The sequence below is a fragment of the Dermacentor silvarum genome, chromosome 3 (genome assembly GCF_013339745.2).
Source record: "Dermacentor silvarum isolate Dsil-2018 chromosome 3, BIME_Dsil_1.4, whole genome shotgun sequence".
In the NCBI taxonomy this organism is placed as follows: domain Eukaryota; kingdom Metazoa; phylum Arthropoda; class Arachnida; order Ixodida; family Ixodidae; genus Dermacentor; species Dermacentor silvarum.
In genome coordinates, this window is record NC_051156.1 from 101,629,497 (window position 1) to 101,654,850 (window position 25,354).

Below are 25,354 nucleotides of genomic sequence, written 5' to 3' on the forward strand. Positions count from 1 at the left end.
CTCTGCGAAACCAGGGGCTAGCTCTGATCACTGGATGTTCCGAGCGTGCGCACGAGAGCGCGGACCGTGCCACGCGCCACAGCCAGCCGTTCTCCCAGCAGCCGGCCGGAGGTGCCCAAAAAGTTTAAAGGGAGACTAAAGAGAAAAACGATTTTAGTTGTGTTAGTAAATTACACTTCCATAATACCAAATAAAAAACTGTTCTTACCACGACAAGAGCCACACTAGAGGCATAGAGGCAAAAACGAAAGACACGTGACGCCGCACTGAAATTTCCGCATCAGCTCACCGTGACATCATGAATTTTGGCGCTGTCTGCTCAGGCCTAGTTCAGTTTTCATCAGTAAGAATAGACAGCATTATATTCTATAAGATCCAAAAATTGAACTTGGGAAATTTCAAGAGCATTTACTGAACCACACAGCCATATTTCAAAGAAATGCTTTGCAATCCATGACATCACATCGGCGTATTGGCCCTGGATGTTCAGTGCAAAATTCGAAAACGAAACTTAGACCATCATTTTCTCCTCTAATAAACAACTTATTACCACGAAATCACTGAAAGTAGAGCTCTGCAAGAATACTCATATCAATCTAAACGGGTTAAGTGTTTCTCTTTAGTGTCCCTTTAAAGAAACATGAAGCAAGTCTGTTGGAAGAGATGCAATTAGGGAAGTATTTACTAGTACACTACAACAAGCAAGCTTAACAAGCACACCAAAGTGAAAGTAAAGTTAATTAAACGTTACTGAAGTGAACCATAACGTGCTGGCTCACACATCTTGTCTGTGTCCACAGCTGTAGTCAGTGTTGTTCAGTGCATCACTCTGTGACATTAAAGAGTTGAACGACATACCTGCTGACTACAACCTGTCATCTGGAAGTCCAACTCCATGACTAAGTTTGCGTTCCCAGCGTTCTTGTTTCCATTGCCTTCAGTAATATATTTGCCTGCACAGCTGCAATACAACCACATCAAATGTTTATTCCATTGCAACGTGTATTCAGCAAATCCCTTGTCCAGTTTGAAATGTTACCTTGTGAATGCACTATCGCCGGAGCGGTTTCCTCAGTCTGCGTCCCAGCGTAAGGTTCCCAACAGTAGTTGTGGTCGCTCAGGCATCCTAACGCTTCCTAGAAAGTAACACATAATTACAGTTAGTGTCTGCCTGCCACACACTGCAAGAAAATTCACAACATAAGTAATTACACGCACTTCCCGTGTTGCACAGTCTGAAATATCCAACCCGTCGTCACTCAGCAATTCACTGCCGAAGTAACAATGCGCTTCCTTTCTATCAGTCTTTGGAATATCCAACACGTCTTGCTTCAAATCCATCGAAATTTCCACATTGGCTCCAACATCAGGAAACGCTTCAACTTCAAAGGCCGTCCACTAAAACAGAGAGGAGAGCAATATTCACAGCTCCGTTAATGTGTACTTGCAATATGCAAATCTGTCACAAAGGCTATATGGGTGCATTTCCAGTAGGGGTTGCAAGGCACGTTATGTCCATCAACTCGACAACCCTAGTGAACTCGGCAATGATTAGTGAGCACTGCACCTGAAACGTGTCGCCTGAACTAAGCTAAATTCTTGTACGGCACTTAACAAATGGTTCATGTTTTCAAAGCGGCGTACTGAGAACCTCTTCCCACCCCCTTTTATTTCTTCTTTCTTGTTTTATTTCTTATAGAACTGATTTACACGCTCCAACATGGTCCACAAAATCTTCACTGCACAGGTAACGTGCACGAGATGGTGCATTAACACGCTGTTTTTAGCCCTGTGACTGTGGAACACCCGCAACTTTCACGGCCTATAGGTGGCGCAGCTGTACATCAAACATGGAAGATGTTGAGATGTGATGATCACGACACTGCTGGAAAGTGTACCTTTGAAAAAGAGCGGAGTTCTTTGGGGTGCTGCAGTTCCCCTCAGATCTATCTTATTGCTTATGCATGGAAGCTTTTGCCTTAACTGAAGAAATCTTGTGTATACGATTGCACTCGCATTTAATGATTAAATGCATAAAATTGTAAATAGTACGGCAAGCTCAGCAACCTGTTGCTTCACTAGCATGAAAATAGATGGGATTTTCAAAGCATTAAAGGAGCATGCATATGGCGCGGTAAAGTGCAAGAAAATTCTTAAAAGATGCGCTTTATCAAACTTTTTCCTGTACTGCACTCTGTACTTCGCAGCGTAGCATTAAGTTCAGTTCAGTATTGGCCGAGGACTGCCAAGCTAGTCGTGCTTTGCTGCAGTGTATTACGGAAAGTGAAGATAAAAAGGACAAAGTGCAATTTGCGCTCATGTAAGCAAACAAAGTAGTCAAGGAATTGTGTTTCATACTTTGCTAGTGAACGGGAAGAGCAACTCTGGAGGCATATCTGATTCCTGACCATGTGCCTTTATTGCATTCACATTATCAGGGAACAGCTAGCTAAAGACTCGGACAAGAAGTCAGCCAGCAGTGAACAAAGCCAGTGGAAGGTCAAAATACGTAGTCACTTTTAAGAAATAATGTCTCTTTTTCATTCTACTTCTTTCAGTTTTTCAGGAATAGAGACAAGAAAAAAGAATAAAACAGGCAGGGACAACAAAAAAGAACGGTACACGAATGCACACGATCTGAAAGTCTGGGATTATAGGAAAGATACTTTTTGGGCACTAGGGACTCATAATAATGGGACTGTCATTTTGAACACAGACCTCTCGTAATGAGAAGTACAGCGTATATATTCTTCCTCACTTATCTTTGACAACTCTTCTTTTTTATTTTGATGATTTAGTGCACCAACAAATATCCGATTTCTCGGAGAATCTCACACTGCTGCTATTTTGAAACAGCATTGACAGGAAAGTTGCCTGCACTTCTTTCCGTGCTTGAAAACTCAGCCGTCACCCATTTACAGGGGCTGATCGTCGCACCACTGGTTCACAGACAAACCGCATCGCACTACCTCCATCTGTGAAAGTTATGACTGGTTGATGGATGTGTCTGCTGCCACTAAAGTGCAGAGACAACTCAGCACACTGTAATGGAATTGAATGCCAGGATATGCACCAAGCAAGACCCGTACGAAACATCCACTTTCAAAATGTGCTGGGATTCAAAGTGAATGGTAGCATTAACTGGTCAGTGTCTAACTGGTCAGTGTTTAAGATATTTAAGCCTTGATTTTCATTTATTACTTGTTTCCATAGCATTAGTAGTGGATGAACTAGTATTTGTTAGCTACTTGCACTGCATCTTCTGGTTGCATTCTTTTTATTTATTTCTTATTGTTTCTTTTGGAGTGAGCAGATGACGAAGGTGGTTTCGATTTGCATGTGCTGCAGGAACCTGGAACCGTTCAAAGCAGTTTACGCATGTAAAGAATCTGCATGTTGCCCAAACCCAGTAAAATAAAGATACCAAATTACAGAAATCAGTAGTTGCCAGGCGGCATCACATACCACCAATGCATTTTGTGTATCCTAACCTACATTTCTCCCTTAAGATCATCTAAAAAAACTAAAGTGCGCTTACTGCTGTTGTTCGTGCTAAAATTTAGTTACAAGGTCTCATCTTACGGTCCGGATTTTTCAATGCACTACTTGGCACTGGTACTTGCCTGGTTCTCAAAAAACATTCGGTGGCAATTTAGTGGTAAATGCAAGAGAAATGCATTAGAATCACATCACACCTCTTTGAGGTTCTGGATCCATGATTTAAACCGCGTTCACTACATTGCAGAGCACTTTTCAGGAGCTCACTCTGCCTGCCTCTTCGAGGAGCGAAGTGCAACCGACAGCGGTCCGGAGCAGCCCAATACCAAAACTGCCTTCACAGCATTTGTATGTTTTACTGCATAACAGAAACAAACGTATTGCAGCAAAGCTGATTTTAGGGAGCCGATCGCCGTTGTGCAAAACATATTACACCACTGTGCATTTTTCTCGCTAAAAAATCGGGTGCACGTTAGATTTCAACTTTGTTTAGAAGCTTCATCATTTCTACTTTAGTTTTATACTTTGGACACAAAGAAAGTGGGCGCAAGTTTGATTCAGGGGCACGTTAGGATTGGGACAATACTGCCAAATGAATCAGTGGTGTGTTAAGGCATTTTTTTTTCCATCGAATTCAATTCGACCCCCCGGATAATTCGATGAACCTCATTGGTGTCGTTATAGGGTCAAATTAACAGAAGTTGACTGTACACGCAATTGCAACAGCAGCTGCTTGAATTCTTATGGTCTCCTCCTCGAAAGCAACAGGAAGGCAGGACCATGAAGAAAGAAGTATTTTAAATGGGGAAGCTTTGTGGTGGCAGCGCATGCAAGCGGCATGATAGCATCACGGGGTTTGGCAAGAAGAAAATGCCGCTTCCGTAGCACCACTGCAGATGATAAGGCAGGCGCGGTCCCATCGTTTACACGCTCTTCTATGAGCACGATGTACAAAAAATGGTGATATCATACCATATTTTGTAAATTTTCAGATTTCTATCAATAATGTCAAAAAAAACAAGTGACGGACATTTTAGCAGCAGTAATTGCTTAGTACGGCTCAAATTACATGCCGCGCTGCCCTGAAATGAGCTACCAGCAGTATCACTGAGCAGGCGCCTGCCAACCCCATGAATTAACTTGCTCGCATGAGGCGTGCATGCGTAGGGTGACCTAGGGAGGCAAAGCTCGGATTAGTGAGGGCGAGATGTGCTCCGACAAGCCAAATGTCATAGCTTTCTTCGCGGTTTGCAGCGGTTTTATGTCTATTGTTCTTGCAGGCTTCCGCATTTCGCTGGCAGTGCGGTTTTTTTTTCGACCGTCCTAACTACTTGTCATCGGCTCACAAAATAAAGCCAAGTGAATGCAACGTGAAGGACATGAAGCATGTTTCAGTGGGTCAAGATACGAGGATGCGCCCTGCTTGCAACAGTGAACATGATGAGATGGGGCATCCTGCCTCCTCCCACGCTTGCCACGAGTCTGCAGACTATTGCGTATGGCGCTCCTTCGAAATTTGGGGAAATTAGCACCGGCATCAGAAACGAGCGCATCCATTCACGCATAGGAGCGGCTAGAGGTGAATGGTTCTGGATAGCCTTGAACAAGTAAGCTAATGTGGCTGCCTGACCGCCACATCCTCCTGTTCTCCACAAACGGACTTGGATGACAGAGGGCGCGTTAGCGCCGTGCCCTCACTGTGACTTCATTGGGACACCAGAGCGACCGCTGTTGCACCTACTGAAAAATTATTTCTGCATGGGCCGGACCATTTCAGACTTATCTGCAACTCCCCGAAAAGAATTTTGTCTCCGCCCAATAGAAATGCCAATGTTTTTCAGCCTAGAGCAGCTCTTAAGGTTTCCCATACGGAGGCTCCAAATTTAATATCGAGTTTGAAGATGCAAATTTTTCTGCTGCCAAGCAGCACTCCAGAACACGAATTCTCCACAAAAGGTTTTACCGTTAATGCTTATAATGGGTCTAAGTGTGCTTTTGAACCTGTCATTTAGTGGGTCTAATGTCAAGATTTCGATAAATCATTTGTAAGCTTACCTGCGGTTCATCCGGCATATCCATCAAGCCCACATCACCTGCGTCAGGGTATGGACTGCAGCTCCTTGCAGCTCTGCTTGCAAATACGGCATGGATGTGCTTACACAGGTTCCTCCGCAACTCGTAATCTGCACAAGAGCACGCAACATTGTGCACGCAGACTTTGCACTCGTGGCACCCTAGTCTGCATTCATCACTGCATGTCGTGCCTTCGAGGGTCACAGAATACGTAGTCGCAGCGTACATCTGTGAATGGACTGTCCACTGACAGAAGGCCACACTGTTGATTTGATCAGGTTCAATATTCAGGCCCTCGGTGTGTCCAATTGTGGTACAATGCTCAAATTCGATTCCTGTGTTCTCGACAAATTTTGCAAGGTGGTCGAATACTGTATCCCTTGTCACCTTCAGGAGTACTGATACCAGCTTGTCTACTCTTTTCGTTTTTCCTTGCGAGTGCCAGTGCTTGAGCACTTTATGCAATGCCCCAAGGTGCATGTTTTTCTTGATCCCAGCAGCCTTCCTAACACAGGCTGCCCAGCTTTCAGCCCGCTGTGCATAGTGGTGCAGAAAGTATTCCTTGAAATTGAGAAGGCCTGCTTCTTCTGTGGATTCCAGTCCAAACCAGAGCAAGAAGTCCTGCATCCGTGCTTCAAGTGTCTCCTCATTTGAAGCGTCCATGATGCTCTCAACGGCCTGCAAGGAAGGTGGCAGTGAAAGTAATTGAGCAGTGCATGTTAACGTGATATCCGAATTTAATCCCTGCACTAAACATAACTCTGACCACGAGTCTTTTCATCCTTCAGTGCGTATTCCAGTATAATAACTCATACGTTTTATTTGCGTCTTAAGCGTGCACAGAGCATTCCGAGAGCATTTTTTTTGCTTTGATACAACAGCATCCCAGAATTTGAAAACAAACTTGCCGCGTCCTACCAGCTTTCTGTTACACTGCAGGTAGCTAGCCACAATGGTCAGCCTGCAAGAGAAAATTTTTCCCAAAACGGTGGCTGTCCAAGAACCGGTACTCCACAAACGAGGGTGCACTTGCCTGCCTAAACCATCCTACTGCTGGTAGCAGGCCCAATAACAATTGACCTGGCATAGTTCACCGCTTGCAAATCCATTATGTCAAATCTTTCAAGCTTACCCTTCTATAAAACCTGCGATATTTGCATACGCAAGGGCACATCAGCACTGGGCTGTAATTCAAAAGTTAAAAAAAGAAAATACCACTATAGAATAAATGACACAAGACACCCTATTTTGCTTAAACCAAGAAAGGGTTTATAGTGAATAGCTTTCCTTGGCTCTTTCATCCGTTTTCATAGTCAGGAAGGACGCTGTCCTGTCGGGACATCACAACCACGTGTAACAAACTTATTCTCAAAATAAAGACCTTATTCCTGCAAATTTACAGCTGCTGTTGCATCAAATGAGTTCCAAACAGGAGGCACCGCTGAAATCTGCCTTCCTTCCTTTTCTTGTATATTTATTTTTTCTTGGTACTGTGGCGACGCTAAAGAAAATTACTGTTCCACTGGTGGGCTGCTTTTGTTTCTGCAAGCGACATGCGCTTGAAGCAGTCCCACTCAATGACACGGCAGTGAACGACGGTGCTTTTGGGCTATCACCTAGTAAAAGCGTTCAGTAGGCTTGCAACGGCACTGCATGCACTGCTGAGCAGGTAGTTGAAGATGCTTATCGCAATTGTTGTTGGCAGTGATGTCATACTGGCATGCCCGTCAGTGGTTATATTCTCTGCTGCAGCCTCCGCCACGCCACCATGCATTTCCAAAGCTTATCCGTATAGGCATAGCCACACTCAGCCAAACTGGCAATCATTGGTCGAACGGTTTCCCTACTTTCCGAAAGGGCAGAAGATCTTGGCGTTTGCCGCACTGCGAGTTGAGGCGGGGCAGTTAAGCTTTACACGACAAAAAGTGATCGTGGTACACACTAACCGGTAGAGATACGAGCCACTACGGCTTAAGCAGTCAGCCAATGCATTAGGTTGCATGGTTAAAACTACGTTTTAACCGTTGCTATGTTTTAAGGGGGTACATATTAAAGAGTTTTTGCTGTAAGATGTTTCTGCAGGTTAAACTTGCCCTGGGACACTGGAACACACAGCGTAAAATGGCGATATCAAGCTTTAAAGCACTTGCTAAATAACTTTTTGACAGTGAAGCTGTTTAAGCCAGCCGTAATTTGTGGTGCATATCAAGAAACTACCAAGAAAGAAAATCAACTTTCTTGCCGAGGCGGGATTCGAACCCGCGTACCCCCGGTCCCGAAGCGAGCGTTGTAACCACTAGGCTATACAGCTACGCTTGCAGAACATGCATTTATGCGAACCATATGATTGTGTTCGAGCGTCGTTGTCTTCGTCCACAGCTGATGCGTTCGTACACTCGTGCTCTGCGAGGTGAAGAGGTTTTGCGCGCTATGAGAGAGAGAGAGACGCATTCACGGAGCGGGTATCCTGGAACGCGGTGTCGGCATCGGAACGCGGTGTCGGTGTTGCAAGCTGCACTATGCAACGCGCAGTGACGGCCGTAAGTTCGAGATGCACGAAAAAAAATTATCATCATCATGAGTAATAAGATTAAAAGTTCATGCACACTTCCAGAAAATGCTGGGCTACGACCGCCCAGCTTCGTTGTTTCAAGCATTGCGTGGCCGAGTGCAAGGTTACGCATTTTTTTTACAAAGGCTGTATTTGATCCACAAGCATTTAACTTCGCTCACAAATTTTCCATGGTGCTGCCCCCCATGTTCGCTAAACTTTGTATCTGTAGTTATGCCAAGGTAGCGGGCTGAATTTTTCACCGCTTGTAAGATACAGTCGTAATGCTCCGGAGCACTTGAATACATAATTTATTTCCAAGGCCATAATTAACCCATGCACACTGAAATTTGCCTACATATTACCCTAAGCGTGCTGCTTGTTTTTGCTATTTATAAGCACGCTGCCTCATTTATTTCACCAAGGACATCGGGGAAACCAACTCGCGGCCGCTATCAATCGATCATGAATGGTGACTACGCAGTCATGAAGGCATGCGGCCAAGGCGGTGCTATGTGCGGCGGTAAACGCAAGCTAGGCACGAAGCCTTCCGGCGTTGTTGTCATTCCAGTACGATTTTTAGTGATGACTACAGCGATCCGAACTCCGTCGCTTGGTTTTGGTGGACGCTAACCTTGTTTTGGCGTGGTTCATTCATGTTTCGGAGGGTGGCGTAGCGTAGAGCTATGGGCGCGGACCATTCGTGTTCGGAGGGGCGGAAGGGTAACGGGACAGAGGCGCGCGAGGCTGGCGATGCGGAGAAGGATGGAAAACAACGCGCGGCGGCGTGGACTGGCTCAAATTTCTTTTCTTTTTTTTTTTCTTTTCAAGGAGTTCGTATTCCATTCCCTGATGGCACGGACACTGAGTGAAAACGAAACTACTTTTTGCCGCAACCGCTGCGGATGAAACCGCGGCCGCTATCAACACGATCACGGATGGCGACTACGCAGTTTTGAAGGCACGCGGCCAACGCGGTGCTATGCGCGCCGGCAAACGCAAGAATAGAAGCTTTAAAGGCTCAAATAGGCACGAAGCGTTCTGGCGTTGCTGTCATTCCGTATACGATTTCCACTGATGGCTATGGCGATGCGAACTCCGTCGCTTCGTTTCGGTGGACGCTAACGCCGTTATGGTAGAGTACACTCTAGTTATGGCTCGTTGGCGTCGCACATTTGCGGCGCTCCGCGCTCGCCGAGCACCAAGAGTTGTCCGAATTAACCGATGTGCGGCCAAATACGTCCGAATTAACGAGAGTTTCATTGCATTAAATAATGCAAACGCCTGCCGGGACCAAAGGACGTGTCCGAATTAACCGATTTTCCGAATTAACGAGGGTCGAATTAACGAGCTTTTACTGTACAACCTCATACGGCACATGAAAATAAGAAAAAAAAGGAAGTTTAGCAATTATTTACGCTTCTGATTAGGTGAGGAACGTTAAAGTTTCCCCACAAATTGCACTCAACATGACCTCCATTTCCACCAAATCTTCATGCAACATAGAGTTATCTCGCAACACTGCGAAGCACAGGTGATAATGGCAGTATGACATTTAAATACTTGCTTAAGAAACTTTTTTTGCAGAAGCTGTATTTTATCCACATGCATTTACTTTTGCACATGTATTTGCCAAATCATTCCACCTTGTTAGAAAATTTGATCTCGGTGGCACGCACAGTTATGCCAGGGTAGCAGGCTATATTTTGCACCACTTGTAAAACACACTCACAATGCTCCGTAGCAGTTGCATACGTAATTTATTACACAGGCCGTAATTAACTGAAACACTTAGATTTTACCTGCACCTAACCAATTATGTGCCCCTTATTTTTGGCAAATAAAAAGTTAGTGTAATGTAGAGCTCCCTCGGGGCAATGGAAAACAGCGCAAAATGGCCATATAATGCTTTCGAGCACTAATTAACCTTTTTTGTACTGCAGGAAATAATGAAAAGTGCACCGAATTTCTCACAGATTCATATATTTTAGGGAAAAAACGGAAGAAAATACATACTAACCGGGAAAACGTACAATCTGAAGTCACCAAAAAATTCGGCAGACTGAACTGTAGTTGACATCTACATAATGCGAAGTGCTGCACGAATGGTTGCGACATAAGAGGCCAGCGCATGCCGATATGGAGGGGCCTGAGCGGCCCAAGACACACGTTCATGGGCGTCGGCAGGGGGGTGCAAAAGGGGCACTTCTCCCCCCCCCCCCAAATAACAACATCCTGCCGACGCCAACGCACACGTCGTTCTTGCACCATCGGCAAGCTTACATTTGTGCTTCTCGAATTCGGCCTAGGTCAGCAGCTTCTTTGGCCAGAGCATTTTAGCGGAAAGTTTTGACGTGCCCACTAAGCAAAAATCTAAATCGTTGAGGCACAAGGATATGTGCATGGCCCGAGCGACCCGAAACGTTCTTTGTCGATTAAAAACAGCAATGGGAAACCGAAACCAAGTTGAACTGGTAGGCAACGCTAGAATACGATGCCGCCAGAGTGAATTTGGAAGTCGGCGACGAATGATATGGTTTCATGCCACATCGACGATATCTTCACATAGGCGGTACGAATTAAGCGAAGCCAGCCATACTTTCACATCCACTGATAGCGCCGCCCGCAGTAGGACGACGTTATCATGAAAAGCACCGGCAGAAAGGAGTGAATGTTTGATCTGCCTGCCTCTCACTTCAACGGGTCTCCGAAACTAGAGGTTACGCAACCTCCAATACTAAACGCGCGGGATGACAGCTTACATGATGCCACGCCGTCTCAGCACACCCACTCTTTGCACACATGGCAGATTACCTATAAAGCAGGGTGCGCGGCTGCGTATGCGCTTGGCCGCGCACACAGCCATGCACAGCCGCTGCCGAGGCGTGCGCCAGAAATTGAGACGCACATGAACTTATGCCCCCCCTCCCCGCAGCCTCGCGCACGCTTGATCGCATTACCACTAGCTCGCTCCCCTCTCTTTTCCTTTGCTCGCGCTGGAAGGCAGTAATTGTGAAGGAACCATCTTGTCTCACCCTCGCACGCTATCACGTGCACCTGAAGCACACAGTGCACGGGGTGCGATAGGATCCTATCACACTTGAACTTTATCGGAACATGACGCTGGTCGACTTCGGCGGGAAGAGGGAAGTTTTGAGAGGGAAGTTTCCATTTATTTGTCTCTGGATTCCCTTGCAGCGGCAGTGAAATTTCGTTACATTGAAATCGCATATAAACACGCTTCGTTATTAAGCTCTTGTCCATGAACACATGGTGTTCATGGACAAGAGGTTATGAAAAGTGATACTTTGTTATATCAAGAATTTCATTACATTGAAGTTAGTTATATCGAGGTTCAACTGCACTAAACATTGTTGCCGAACGATTGTGTTCTCCAGGAATGTATTAACTTTTAAAAAGAAGCATAACAGTATCGGGTCATTTTTTTTATTCTTGATCGTGAATGCTGGTGCCGAGAAATTGTACAAAACAAGACCGTATCAACAATGTTTTACTGTATTCGTCATCAGCTATAGACACTTTCCGCACCTTATACTGTGGATCATCGTGAAACGTGCAGCATTGAACGTTCGTGTGCTCTCAGTGTGACCATCACCCATGCTTCAGCGCATTGATTCAAGAGCGCGCCCATTTACTTCCAAGACATTTCGTGCATCTCTATGTTGGAAATGTCGAAGTAGACAATTGAAAGGCTTTCCGACATGGTGCCAGAAACACTGTCAGCAAGAACCGCATGCTGCATTTGTCACGAAGGAGAACGCGATGCTGCAGTCATGGTGTAGGTGCAACAGTAAATGATGCTGGAATGCGATGCTGCCAGAACAAAACGGGTGAAACATTATGCACACTTTGTGCTCAGCCTCAGCTACTTCCCATCCTTTACTAGGGATGGCGGTAGTAGCCTGCTTGGTCTGAAGGTCCCTTAGGTTGGTCCCGTCAATGTGCTCATCTCCGAGCGGAGACTAAACGCATTGAGGCCCTGCTCATTGAATGTAAGCAGCCAGATACAGAAAACTGGCTTGACTCAGAAAAGAATGCTTCGCATAAAAAGAACATTGCCCGCACTCAACGGCGTGTGCACAGCATGCAAGGCAGCAAGTAGTATACTAACTGTAACGCTAGCAGACATGCACGGGAAGGGTACAGTGCTCAGCGATTGCAACGCAATACTCAGACAGTATGGTGGCCAGCGCTTTTTGCACCACCGGTGATCACTGAGGGGGCCAAATGCAGTTATGATACATCAAAAAGATTCTCGCTTTCATGTGACACAAAAATGTGTCGTCTCAGTGTCACCAGCGCCTATCGGTGGCGTAAGAAAGTGCTGGCTGCCGTGTTGTCCGAGTATCGCAATTTAATTCGCTGAGCACTATACAAGCAAGGGAAGCAGACGACATGGACGCTGGTTCTCTACAGTCTGTCATACGTCCCTTACAACGAGTGGTAATGGCGGCGATTTTTTAACAGTGAAGCTGTTCTAGCTAACCGTAAAAAGTGGCGCCTGCTGTCGCAAAACCTCGTCAAGCTATGACGTCACTGCGTTGCCTAGCAACCACCTTGCGAAGCGGCATGTGCCTCGCCTCCTCTCCGTGCCGTGCGCATGTTGCCTTGACATGGGACGTTAAGGAGAGGGAAGGAGAGCATGCGCGTGGCGCGTGCAATGCTCAGGAGAGGGAAAGAGAAAATTAGAGCGAGATAGGGAAAGAACTTGTAGCAGCACCAACGAGGCAACGTGCAGAGCTGCTGCCGACACCGCCCGCGTTGCCTAGCCGTGCATGCCCCGAAGCAGTAGCGATGACATCACCTCGCGTTGCCCGACAGACACGGCTCCTGCCTGCCTGCCTGCGTTTGTAGCATGCCAGGAACGCTGTCGCTCGTAAGCGCCAACGCGTCCAGCGCTAGTCACGCGAAATGTCGCGAAAGGGAAGGTACCTCCATAAATGATTGCTTGAGAATACCTTCCCTACATGTGTAGTTAGGTTAAACCAAGTTAACACCAAGCAGCAACCACGTTAATACCTAGCAGTAGCAACCGCTAAGACTTAAGGATTGACACTTTTGCTGTGCCTAAGCTTTGCACGACCGAGCGCAAACTTGCCCACTTTTTTTTTTCTTTTCAATTTCAACACGAAAAACATCGATATTTGCAATTGTTTTGTGACGCATCCACTCGCATTTCAAAGTGCAATATTTTGCACGAGGCTGCTGTATGTCTAAATTATCTGAAAGTGGGCTTTTTACGCAGTCAAATTTTTGTTGCAGTTGGCCTTTAACAGCTTCGCTGTGGAAATACAAGCAGAATTCTGCAATTTCTCCGACTCAGATATTATTCAATGTGTGAGCAGTTTAACGTTTGCAATATACCATGTGCACCTTGAACATAGTTTCAATGCTACTGGACAGTTAGGGTGGTCACGCGAAATGATTCCAATGCATTGGGGGCCAGTGAAACGTTTCTCTGGGGAGTGAAGTTGTGTATAGTATATAAAGTTCTTGCTGTCAGCACAGCAATGCCGTCTACAGTGGCATCTGTATGCGGGACAACATACCTTGTATGCGAGGACCCTCTGCTTCTTGTCCCGGATGTGCTTCTTAATGGCTTGCCGCCAGCTTTTGTCCACGTGCCAAGCACACAAGAAGTGTTGCTGAGGTGGTCCCATCACTTCTTGCCAGGCGTTGTTGAAAGAAGGTACATCATCAGTTATGAAGGCTCTAGCCACAACCTGGCCTGTCTTGGACCTGACTGCCACGAAGAAAGTGATCATGGCTTTCTGGTCTGTGCGATTGGTAACACAGTATGCCACTGGGAATGGGGCCCCAGATTCATCGACGCATAGTACTGTTACAACTTGCAAGCCGAATCCTGAAAAAGGTTTAGAAAAAAAAGAAAGGAAGGTTGTGGTAGACGTGTAGAAGGTAACAATGCTGGTTGAAATGTGTGTTTTATGATTCTAGATTGTCATTTTATTTGTGAAGGCTGCTTGTGGGCAAAAATTAACAAAACCGCTGTCAGACCGTGTGAAATGCCACCCATGGAGTCCGACTTGCTGTTCGTGCAAGCAATTATAATTGAGATCATGCACATAGCAATGTGTCGAGCAAACATACTTTGCAGAAACCCACGAGGTGGAGGCTTGTACCTTAAATGGTACTTTTTGTCATCCATGACACCTGAGTGGCGCTGCTGACAGTCTTCGCAAATGTTTTTCGTTCCATTTGCCAAAATTAGCAATCCGTCAATCTTCGGGTAGTTATTTAATCACACGTAAAAATCTGTAATTTTCTATGGGCTGTTTTTTCAATGGTAATGTATGTCCCATATTTTTAATCTTCCTGCTTTTGCATAGAACCGACAATTCAATGACACAACGGTGTTCCGTTCCTTAAGAAAAAAAATAGTTTATATCAAAGGACTCATTAAAAGCTGTCAAGCGGTGGTGACATTTGGGTGCAGAGTGCTTTCTTGCTCAGAAGGTACAGATGAAAAATATTTACTGCATTTCCCTGGTAAGCAAAAAAATGAATGAAGTCATAATATTGTTGTTTAACATTACAAAAATATATTTTATATATTTTTACAAATGATTGCAAAAATGCTACATTTTTCAATTTCCATTAAGTTTGTGATGCCATCTGCTCCTCTGCATGTCTTGGCTTCAAGAAATCAGTAGCACGGATAGGTATTTAGGTGGCCACAAAAACCTCCCCATATTTAATGATATAGTGATGAGAAAATAAAAAACATTATGACAGGATTTTCGAATTGCAAATTATTGACTTCATATTAAAAAAGAAAAGAGAAAAACAATCTTCATCAAAGCCTTGAGAGTACCATGCTGTGCAAATGTAATACGAAAGATGCACTGCACCATTTTGTTTGTAACAAGCATTTAAATTTCTTGCAATCAGAAAGCGCCTCTCAAATGGGCTTACTTTCCTCCTAAGAATGCTTTGAAGGAACTGAGATATTAGAGAAACAACCACCATCAGAGTTTACACCGATGCAGTCGGTTACACCCCCCCCTCCCCCCCCCTCCGACGTCTATATTTGCAAGTACTGACAGGAAAACTTCATTACCATTTTATTCACAGATATACAAATGACCACATGAGCATCAACGTCGCAGTTTTGCAAGCATTTCGTTCTTGCTAATTTTTCCTTCAAAAATTCTTTAAAATTTACTTAAATTCTTGGGTCTTACGTCCTACAACCACCATCTGATTATGAGGCATGCCGTAGTGGGGAACTCCGGATTAATTTCGAACCGCTGGGGTTCTTTAACATGCACCCAATGGACGTGTTACACAGGCGTTCTTGTATTTCGCCCCAACTAAATGCGGCCGCCACAGCCAAGATTTGATCCCTCGAACTCGTGCTTAGCAGCGCAATGCCAAAGCCACTAAGCAATCACGGCAGGTGTTCAAACATTTTTCAGAGAATGAATGATTGTAAGAAATTCCATTTCTTTCACATTTTGCGAGGACGAGATTCTCAGTGTCTTAGACAAGCGACACATGGACGAGCGGCACTGCGCCCTCATATTTTTCACGATGTTAAATTGCCGCTTGCACTCTGCATTGCTATGCGGTATCAACAAAATACCCAGCGTCACTTCAGCTGAACACTTCATTAAAAATACTTGAAGATACTTCTTGCACTAGCGCTCCTTGTTTTTAAAGCCATGACTGACCGTAGGCCCATGCAATGCCGGAGCGGCTGATGTCGAGGAGAATGATGGAGAGTCGAGTGTTGCTAGTTGCGGAACGCGGCATTCGTTCGCTAGCTTAATGAGACTAGTGCCACTAGGGCACTCAACAACCCTGTCAGCGTAAGGAGCAGCTCCGCGGTTAACAAAATAGCGCATGTATAGGGTTTCCCTACTACTTTCTTAACAATGTTTTGCGCAATTAACTTCCAACTGGATTGGATTGGGTTGGATCCTTTTTGCCAATGTGGCCTGACAAAGCGCTGGACGAGCATAGAAACGGGACACAAGTGCAATTTCCGGGACATTTTCCTGTCAACCATATAATCGGGAGAAATAGTCCAAATCCGGGAGTCTCCCGGGTAATCCGGGAGACTTGGCAGGTATCAAATAGCAATAATCAATGGTTTGCCTATCCCCTTCAGTCACGGTGTACACATTTGCGGACGCGACTTATTTTTGCCATTTCTGTGCAGTTGTGTCAAGGAATAAACCACAAAAATTCAGCTTAGCCTAAATTGAACATTCTGCTTACCTCAAGTAGCTTTATTTTACTGCTGAGGGAAATCTATCGCTACCGAAGATTGCTTTGGAGACGGCAATACAGTGTTTGATGGGAGGTGTTACGTGGGACATTTCGGTAGAAATTGCGAGAGATTGTTTTGCTTTCTAGTAATGCTTGTAACAGATAATTAACTTGTGCAAATAATTCGTGCTAGTGATTCAATTCTTTTTTATGAAGAAACATATCATTACTGAGTGCACAATAATTAGACATTTAATCACTCTCTAATTATGGTGACTCGTCATAAAATGCAGAAAGAGTCATTCTACGACCTGGACTTGCTCTTAATGAAGTCTGCAGCACCTCGGCATAAAATTATGTAAATTTCATACATTTATCAACAGTTGATCATAATTCATGACTGAAGGGCAAACAGTCTTGGATGCCAGTCTCAAACCACCTGCACCTACAGTAAAAGGCGCAAACACAAACTGTTCATGCGCTCTAGACAAATGTGATGGCAGCTGAAATGCGTCACTTATAAGGACTGTGTGGCAGTGATGCGGACGAGAAAGGCAGGGCTATGAGGAGCGCAACTGTGGGGCACCCCATGCTTCCCATTCACGTTGCCACTAGACTGAGCACTGAATTAATGCTTATTCTGTTTACTTTTGACAGCGAACTGCTTGAAACCTATCAAAGTGTGAGAAAAATTGAGCTACGAGAAAAACAAAAAGCATGGAAGAATGCCATTAATCACATATAAGACGTATCTATTGCAACTTGTTGCTTCAAATGGTAATTTTTTTTATTTGTTACTAGGATATAAATAAATCTTAATTTTGGGGTTTTACACGCCAAAACTACAATCTGATTATGAGGCCATTGTGTGGGACTCCGGATTAATTTTGACCCAGTTGGGGTTCATTAAACGTGCGCTCAAATCTAAGTACCCGACCATGACCTTGAGCTCAGCAGTGCAACGCCTTAGCCACTAAGCTACAAAGACGGGTTCTTTTTTTTTTGTTGTTGTTGTTTCTTTGAATTCGTTTACATCACACTGCTCACCTGCTGTTCTTCCATGTGTTCCATCGACACACACGCAATCGGCTCCGACCAAATCGAAAAGCTCCTGCTGCGGCGAGGTCATGATAACCAACATGAAATCTCCGTCTTCCAAGAGGTCCTCACTCCTTCTCTCAAGAATGTCACTTTTGTCAGGTTGTCCTTGATGTTTGAAAAAGAGCACTGGGTTGTCCCTTTCCCCGTGCATCATCTCGACCCAGAGCTGCACGCTGACATAGTCTTCCACGTCCAGGCGCTCAGCAGCTTTGGCATCCCTCATAACGTTGTACAGGTCCTGCCTGGTTAGCAGGTCAACGCGACGGAATGTCTCATCCAGGTTGGATCGCGCACCCTCCAGTACTACCTTCGTGGGCACACCCTCTCGAAGCTTGGCTTGAGAGATGGTGAAAAGAAAGTCAATCAGACGTAAAGTGCTATAGTTAAAGCGACAGCAAAGAATCATTGAGCATGCAAAGAGCTAAGGTGGGCATTTCAAATATGTTTAATGTGGTTAATTGGCAGACTTTTTTTTTTACTGAATAATCGATTCCACCGACTTACAAGCACTGCATCTGTAATGTGGTACGTGAGGCTATTTAAACTGTCTACATTCCTTCCTGTTGTTTTACGCCTGCTTATTACATTGTTGTACTTCCCTACAAGGACAGAGAAACGCGCTAGCATTGCTACGGAGCCTTCAGCATCAGCAGCGACAAAATTACATGGATTCTCAAATGCTGATGCTTGGTGCCATTGATAAACCGCAATGGCGATTATCGGCTGCAGCGTTACAAAATAAGATTCTTAAGTCAGCAGCTGCCTCACGGTGAGTAGGTTATTTTTGTAGGCATCAACATGACAGCCAGGCTGCCAGTTTCATCATGCATTGTGGATACCCTCCCCCCCCCCTTTTTTTTTGCACAAAACAAACATAATCCATTTTTATACCATAAATACCACAAAAAGTGGCAGCCACAGTAGTGTTATCGGTTAGAGCAATGCACCAGACATCCAGAGGTTGTGGGTTCGGATTACACCTGCAGAAAAGATCTCTTTTCTTCCACTTTCAATACCTTTATTACCCTTTCAGGTGCCAATTATTTCTGTTAATTAAAATTTTATTTTCCCTGAATTTCTTGCATATTCAGGATCGTAAATGCGTACAGCTGCAGAATGGATTAAGAATTTTCATTTCTTTAATGAGTTTTACTAAACTGATTTTTCTAAAGCATTTTGCACATTCAAACTTGCAGCACAATTCCAATCAGAAGTGTTTCAAGATGTATGCGTCACATTTTAAATATCATTACTTTCATCAATGCTTTTGCTGTGGATACGCTATATTGTCAGACACAACTGTATACACAGTGCCATAAAGGGTTAAACATGACAATTATTCACAATTCTTTTTCAATCAGCAAAAACTGTTTACTACCTTTATGCTTTCCATGGCATCAGTGTCTGTCACTTTTCTAGTTCATAAGCATTCGTAGTGGCACAGCACATTAAAAGTGTTAAACAAGGTCGACTATGGTAACAAATGCACAGTGCTCCAGATAAACTTGCATCACAGAGCATTGTCTCTGGTTTGGCTGATGCACATTACTCCATTTAATTAGTGGCAATAAAAGTACTATTACTCACATTTACATCATTCAGCAATTATTTAGATAGTTAACTGATCAATCGTCCAGCCTTATAAAGAACACATACAGCTGTAAAGGTATGCTAAAATCGAGTGTCGAGCTGTTTTGAGGGTCGGGGCACTGCCTAATCATCCTAGTTGTCGTAATCGTTGTACTACGGCGACATAAACAATATTTATCAGCACTCAAACGTCTTAGCGCTGTAGTCTTAGTATACTAGTGGTTGGAAAATGAACTGAAACTTTCACACTGAAACCGCACCTGCCATGGATCAGCTGCAATGGTTGTGTAAGGTTGCTGGTTTTATTGCAGGCCGTAATGTTTGCATTTTAATTGAGGCAGAATGCGCAGACATAATTGTGTACTTATATATTTCAGTTCATGTTGAGCAACCCCCGTGGGTAGAAATTATTCGAGGCTTCTTTACTGCTGCTATTCTCACAGCCATTGGGTTGCACGGTGATGTTACTCCCTACCGATCCACTTAACCGCAAGCTGCAAAATTAAGCAGGAATGAAGAAAGCCACTGACTGCTGTGCGGCTTGCAGTGGACCAGGAGGAACTGCACCCGGCTCGTTGGTACATGAAGGCAATGTAAACAAATCACATCAACAATGACTAAAGCTGCTGGCCACAAAAGAAGCAGCCGTATAGGCAAAATAAATGTCAAAGGCTGCGCCAAAGAAGTTTTGAACCACATGTAGTTGTTACCACAACGAATGCAAAATAATTGGGCTAAAATATAAGCTGTTTGGTGTGCTGTTAACCCACAGTCAGTGAAAGTGGCTTTAAATTATGCAGATGTGATGCATTTCTAATGCGTTAACAATCGCTCTGGGTTTTTCAGTGCCTGATGTGGCATAGGCTGTGCTTTATATATGCAAGGTTAAAAACTCAAGAACTATCCCTCATGCGTTGATAATGCAGAGCAAATCAGTTGCTTACTGGCGATAGCACCTTTCTCCGACTTGGAAAGAAAAACATGGCACAAGTCAAAGTCGTGGCCCCTGTGATTGCCTTGGAACACCACACTCACTCCTGTCTTGCCTTCAGTGACAGTCATCGCTGCAAAACATATTTTTCCGCATTTGATGCTTCTAGCCTGCTTCCCCTTTCCTTTTCCTGCAATTGAGGAAAAAAATGATAATAACCAAGTGGTTTATTCTAACTTACATTTCGAGCGAAATACTTGGTTAGCTACAGTAAAGACAAGAATGACTGTTTGTAGTAAACTTAGTGACAACCTGAGTAAGTATGTAAGTGGTACTGTTCTCTTTGAGCTTTATTGAATGGGCAGGTCTTGGAATTGATCCAAGGTGGGGATATAATGTATTCCTGTTCCATTCATTTTTCTTGTGCCCCATCATTCACTAGGGATGCATCCTACCTATATTATTAACTTGTGTCAGCCGCTTGAAACCAGTGAATTATAAAGATAAAGTAGAATCAAACAATGAAAGTCTTTACATACTATAATGGCTGTGGACTTCCCCAAATTCTGAGGCGAGGCCTGTTACAAATTTTATGTATACTCAACATGGCGAAGTAGTGACATGCAGCCCGGGCAGGCAAACAAAGCAAGCAGTGCTCTTGGAAACAAACTTTATATGGGCAAACTTGTGCCTTTAAAAGAAACAATCAGCTTTGTTGCAGTGGCAGTGGCGAACACAGTTAGCTGCGGGGGTATTCTATAAGTGTCGACCTAGTGGACAAGTTCATTTCGTCTGCTGCTGAAGTTCTGATTGGCTGGGCTGGGGTACGCATCAGAAGGAGACAGGCACCTTCAGCCAATCAGCAATTGAGCAGCAGACAAAATGGACATGTCTACTGTGTGGACACTTACAGAATAGCCCCCCTGTTGTCATTTAAAGCGATACGGCTTGCACCTGACCCCTGGTTCTGCAGTGTCAGCTTTCATAATTTATTAGTTGGCAGTGAACATGGGCTCCAAAAAGACACTGCAATCATTGGTGCGAGCCAGCAGTACCAGCCATTTCTGCAATGTCCCTGTAGCCCTCATTAAGTCCCTTCATGTCATTATACGAAGCACACGGAGTTGCTCCAACTCCTTCTATGCAAAAGGAGCACAATGTAGCTCTAAAATGAAGGTGCATTACACACAATGGTGACTATTTTCCCCGTCTTTTTTTGGCAAGAACAAACAGAAGCATTGCCTGGAATACTGCGTCGGAAAATTTATCTCCTCTATCACCGTGTACTTCAGTGTTCCCACTATCTTATGCAAGAGGGCGTCAGCTTGCATTTATTACTTTTCTAGCCACCGTCCCTTGCCCATACTATTTGTCACAATTTCCACCTGTAATCTAGTACAAGAAAATTCTGTGACCCTTTTAAATTCTGAATTGTTGGCACAAATGGAGGAGAGTGGCTTTTGCCAAGATGTGTTGATGGTGCCGGAGTTGTGCAGCCCCGCGTAAGCCTTGAACACCTGTGACTCTTTAAGCATGCCTTCCAAGTTCCCAAAATACTTTGAATTCGTCAACAACCTTTGTATTGATGCCGGCAAATTCAAGCGTCAAAAGACATTTGTGCAAAACTATGTCTCTGAACGAGTGCATGGAACGGCATTAGCAGACCACTTATTGTGATCATTACCAGGATAGCAATTCGGCCGAGTTGGTCTAAGTTACCGGCGACAATGCAACGCAAAGCACCAATGTGCAGGAAGATGGATATGTGGTTAGTGGACATGTGTTAATGAATTTTATTGATCAAAGAATGTATATTGGGGGCGAGCGCCACCACTGGAAAAGCTGGCGCCACCGTCGGCGTGACATGGTATGAGGGATCACGTGGACACAGCGGCCGCATCTTCTGCTTCGGAAGCGCCGAAGAGAGCTGAAAACGAAAGTTTCAGGTCCCAACTGCGCTCCGGTTCTGATTAAGTGGAAATGTTTTCCCCCCTTGGGTGTCTGCTTGACAACACTTGAAAGCATTGTAATAGGTAGTGGCTGCCTTTGAAGGCATCCAAAATGGCAGGCTACAGCTCGGTGCCGCAGCGCCGGACGTACGCAGCGGAGCCCGGTGTCAGCCTTCACATGTACCCAGCAGGCCCAGAAGCTGCGTGTACCTTGGGTTGTGAAACTTGGAACTGGCAAGTAGCCATCGGCTACAACTCGGGTGTGTAGCAGCAAGCATTTCCGCGAGGGAGATGTCTGCTACGGCGTTGATTCTGCAATGTTTGGTGAGTAGCAGAAAGCGCACACTGAGAAGCTCGCCCGTGCGCACTGCCCGGTTAATGTCACGAACCCTTGGTCTATCAACTTATTGATGCTAGATACTGGCAAGTTCACTGGAATGGAAGGGGAACGGTAAGAAACACATTAAAAAAAAAGCATGGCATATGCTCATGTTTATGTTAGCACCAAATAATGAATGTACTGGATTACCAGAAAGAAGCACCGGGAAATTCCTCACTGAGAAGACCGACAAACATACAGTGTGACACTACTTGATAAATAACGATATTCAAACGTCCAAGAATTTAGAAGGAAAAAAATTGTTGAATCGTCGCGTTGGCACATCACAAGTCGCCTGTATAGCATCGAAGTCCCTAGTTAGAGCAAAATTATTTTTGAACAGCTCCGCTAGCGTTCCCGGAACAATGGTTGCTTGTGTAATGTCAAATGTACATATTCTGCGGCCTAAAGTTCACAGCATGATGCGAAAATGCGCTCGCAGCTAAAGCGAAACATTGTGCCCGGACATGCATGCAGATGCTGCAAACCCATGCGATCAATGCATTGAGGCTTCATTCCGTTATGCTCCATTTGGTTTTACAGAAAGCATACTATAAGAACATATTTCACATAGTCTGCTCTCAGCGAGTGCCTATACCTGTCACGCAAGAAGCTGGTTCGGGGGACTCCATTGCGTCGACCGCGCGCAATGGGCTTTCACTGTACGTATTCGGTAACGAGATAGCGCCTGTAAATTATTCTGCGCTTTCTGGTTGCCCAAGGTTATTATTTTGACAGTAAGAAACTTCCCTCGCTTGGAGAATATTTACAGAAATGGCCAGGAGGGCTCCTGCATGGTGTTTTTATTGGGCGCCGACAGCCAAACCTACGAGGAGCGCGCCGCGTTATTCCTCATACTATGCAAGCGAGGCACTTCCGACAGATGGCGACTTCGTAACTCCTCGCCCCCAATAGTAAAAGGAATATAGAATGTGAGAGGGTTATCGAACACAGTATCGCAGACAGATGGCAATATTGGAAGCTCAATAAAACAGCAGCAACATTTTGAAAAGACATCTCAGAAAAATTTAACAGTCCAGAAGATAGCAAATTAAGGGGTACACAGATTAAAAAGAGCAATCTCTTTTTCAAATGAAGTCACTTGAGTCAATTGAGGTTTGACTTACACAACCACCACCATGATATTTTTTATAGAAAGCCTCAGAAACCACAGACCCATCTACCCGCACCTTAGTGCTTTGTGTTGCATTTCCGCTGTGACCACTATCACAGCCTGTGCACACATCACCTCCAGTGAGCAATCCTCTTCACAACCCCCCCCCCCCCCCCCGGCCCTTGCACGGTTCTATATGTGTTTGCATAGCTCGCGACAGGCGGAAGCAGTTGCTAAGAAAACATGTTATTTTGCTCTAAAACAACAATTTAAATAATGTGGTCAAGCTCTGCATCAAGCGCACACACACATGTATGGCCAGCTAGCCAGTAACGATGTCAAGGCAGCACTTGGGAATACATCGGTGGGACCGTCATTGATCGCTCCAGCATTTCCAGCAAGGAACCATAATATTGGTGACAGCAAACAGAGAGAAAACATTTGTGAACACACTCGTAGCAATATGTAGCTTTGTGGCTTCTGAAATGTGAAGTGGTTTTAAAGAGCCAAAATAAAGAATTCGAGGGGAAACAATAGTTTACTGATTCGGGTAGCAACAGTGCTAAGGGCATGGACGAAGCTAAGGCACGTGTAAAACTACACGTTGCGCTGACTGCGCCTTTTGAACTAGAAATGAAGTCTTAATGCGAGCACACATTTCTGGTTCACAAGGCTCGGCCAGCACAACTTGTCATATGTGCCTTACCTTCGCCCATGACCTAGCTCTGTTGCTACCCGAATTAGCCAATGTTTTCATTCTAATAAACTTTATTGTTTTTATTGCTTTATTGGAAAGCCATTGACACAGTAATTACACTACGGAAGCCTCAGTTTCCAGAGGGCGCAGCAGATAATTAATTACGCTAGCTCTTCATGTGACCATTTCAATACACACGCCAAGAGCAGAGCACAGCTTCGAACGTGAAAAAGAAGACTCATCATCATACTGCGGAAAGCCAAGTCCTTCAGTATTCGATGGGACAAGAGGGGAGAGTAAGTCCCCTGCATTTTTCTAGAAAAGCGCCAAATTGTAAGGGCCAATTACACAGCTTTTGCCAACACGATCACTGTACGGCCTTCCAATGGCGCACGGCTTTCTGGCGGGCTCTTTTTGCGATACCACATCACCAGCACCTCTGCTTCTGGCGACGCATTGTCTCCTTTTATACGTCTGAAACCACGCTGTGCTTGATTGCACATTTTGAATGGGCCGTGTAAAAGGTGCCGTAATTAAATATTTGTGGCACTCCCAGGAAATTGAGGATCCGTACCGTAATTACGGAGTCTGCAGCAAGTTCAAATTGCAAAAAAAATACGGAACACCAAATTTTTATGTGAGCACTCATTTGCAATCTTGCCCATCTACCCCTTCTTTCAAGAAGCCTCAAAACATTTTCGCGATCATCACACTGAGTGACAGGCTTGCTGCCTGTCACTCAGTGTTAGTCAAGGACATTTAGCTAGAAACTTCTACTCAATATTAAAACTCTGAAACAAACAATTCTTTTTTTTTTCTGGTATGCTGCCTGTAGGCAACACTCACCCTTGAAGGGCTAAAGCCTGTGCAAAGAATTGTATACACATGACTGTACATAAATCTTGGTTGCGAGTTTTTCGAATCTCATCAAAGCGAGAGATGCAAACCGGTTGTGGTACGGGCATTGCACAATACCTCGTGAAGCATAACTTCCAGACCGGTGACAGGTGAAGTATGAAACCTTCTTTCCCATGGACAATTTCTTTGCCCCAGTTGTTGCAACGAAGCGACTGCGAGTGTCCCTCTCCACCTTTTCCTTCCATGACTTGAAGGCTGGTCATAATCATAAAATAAACAAAATAAATGTAACGTGTGTGCAATGTGGCAGAAATGAAATCGTAACTCCACATCTGTTCTGCAGAATATCTTTTGGAATAC

At 44.6% G+C, this 25,354-nt stretch overlaps 2 protein-coding genes across 2 annotated transcripts in view; both read right to left on the reverse strand.

The window, feature by feature from the left end:
• Positions 1–897, reverse strand: part of LOC125944308 (uncharacterized) — a 14,230-nt gene extending 13,333 nt beyond the window's left edge. The window contains exon 1 of the mRNA XM_049664671.1: positions 859–897. Coding sequence (XP_049520628.1) covers positions 859–897 — 39 coding nt within the window. The remainder of the gene's footprint in view (positions 1–858) is intronic.
• LOC119445628 (uncharacterized) overlaps positions 1–20,190 on the reverse strand; it is a 24,246-nt gene extending 4,056 nt beyond the window's left edge. Inside the window, exons 1-7 of the mRNA XM_037709890.2 lie at positions 20,011–20,190; positions 17,423–17,812; positions 13,693–14,006; positions 5,554–6,249; positions 1,219–1,398; positions 1,040–1,136; positions 859–961 (exon numbers count right to left, since the gene is read on the reverse strand). Of these exons, the coding sequence (XP_037565818.2) occupies positions 900–961; positions 1,040–1,136; positions 1,219–1,398; positions 5,554–6,249; positions 13,693–14,006; positions 17,423–17,812; positions 20,011–20,128 (1,857 nt within the window). The 5' untranslated portion in view covers positions 20,129–20,190 and the 3' untranslated portion in view covers positions 859–899. The remainder of the gene's footprint in view (positions 1–858; positions 962–1,039; positions 1,137–1,218; positions 1,399–5,553; positions 6,250–13,692; positions 14,007–17,422; positions 17,813–20,010) is intronic.
• Between the last annotated feature and the right edge of the window lie 5,164 nt (positions 20,191–25,354).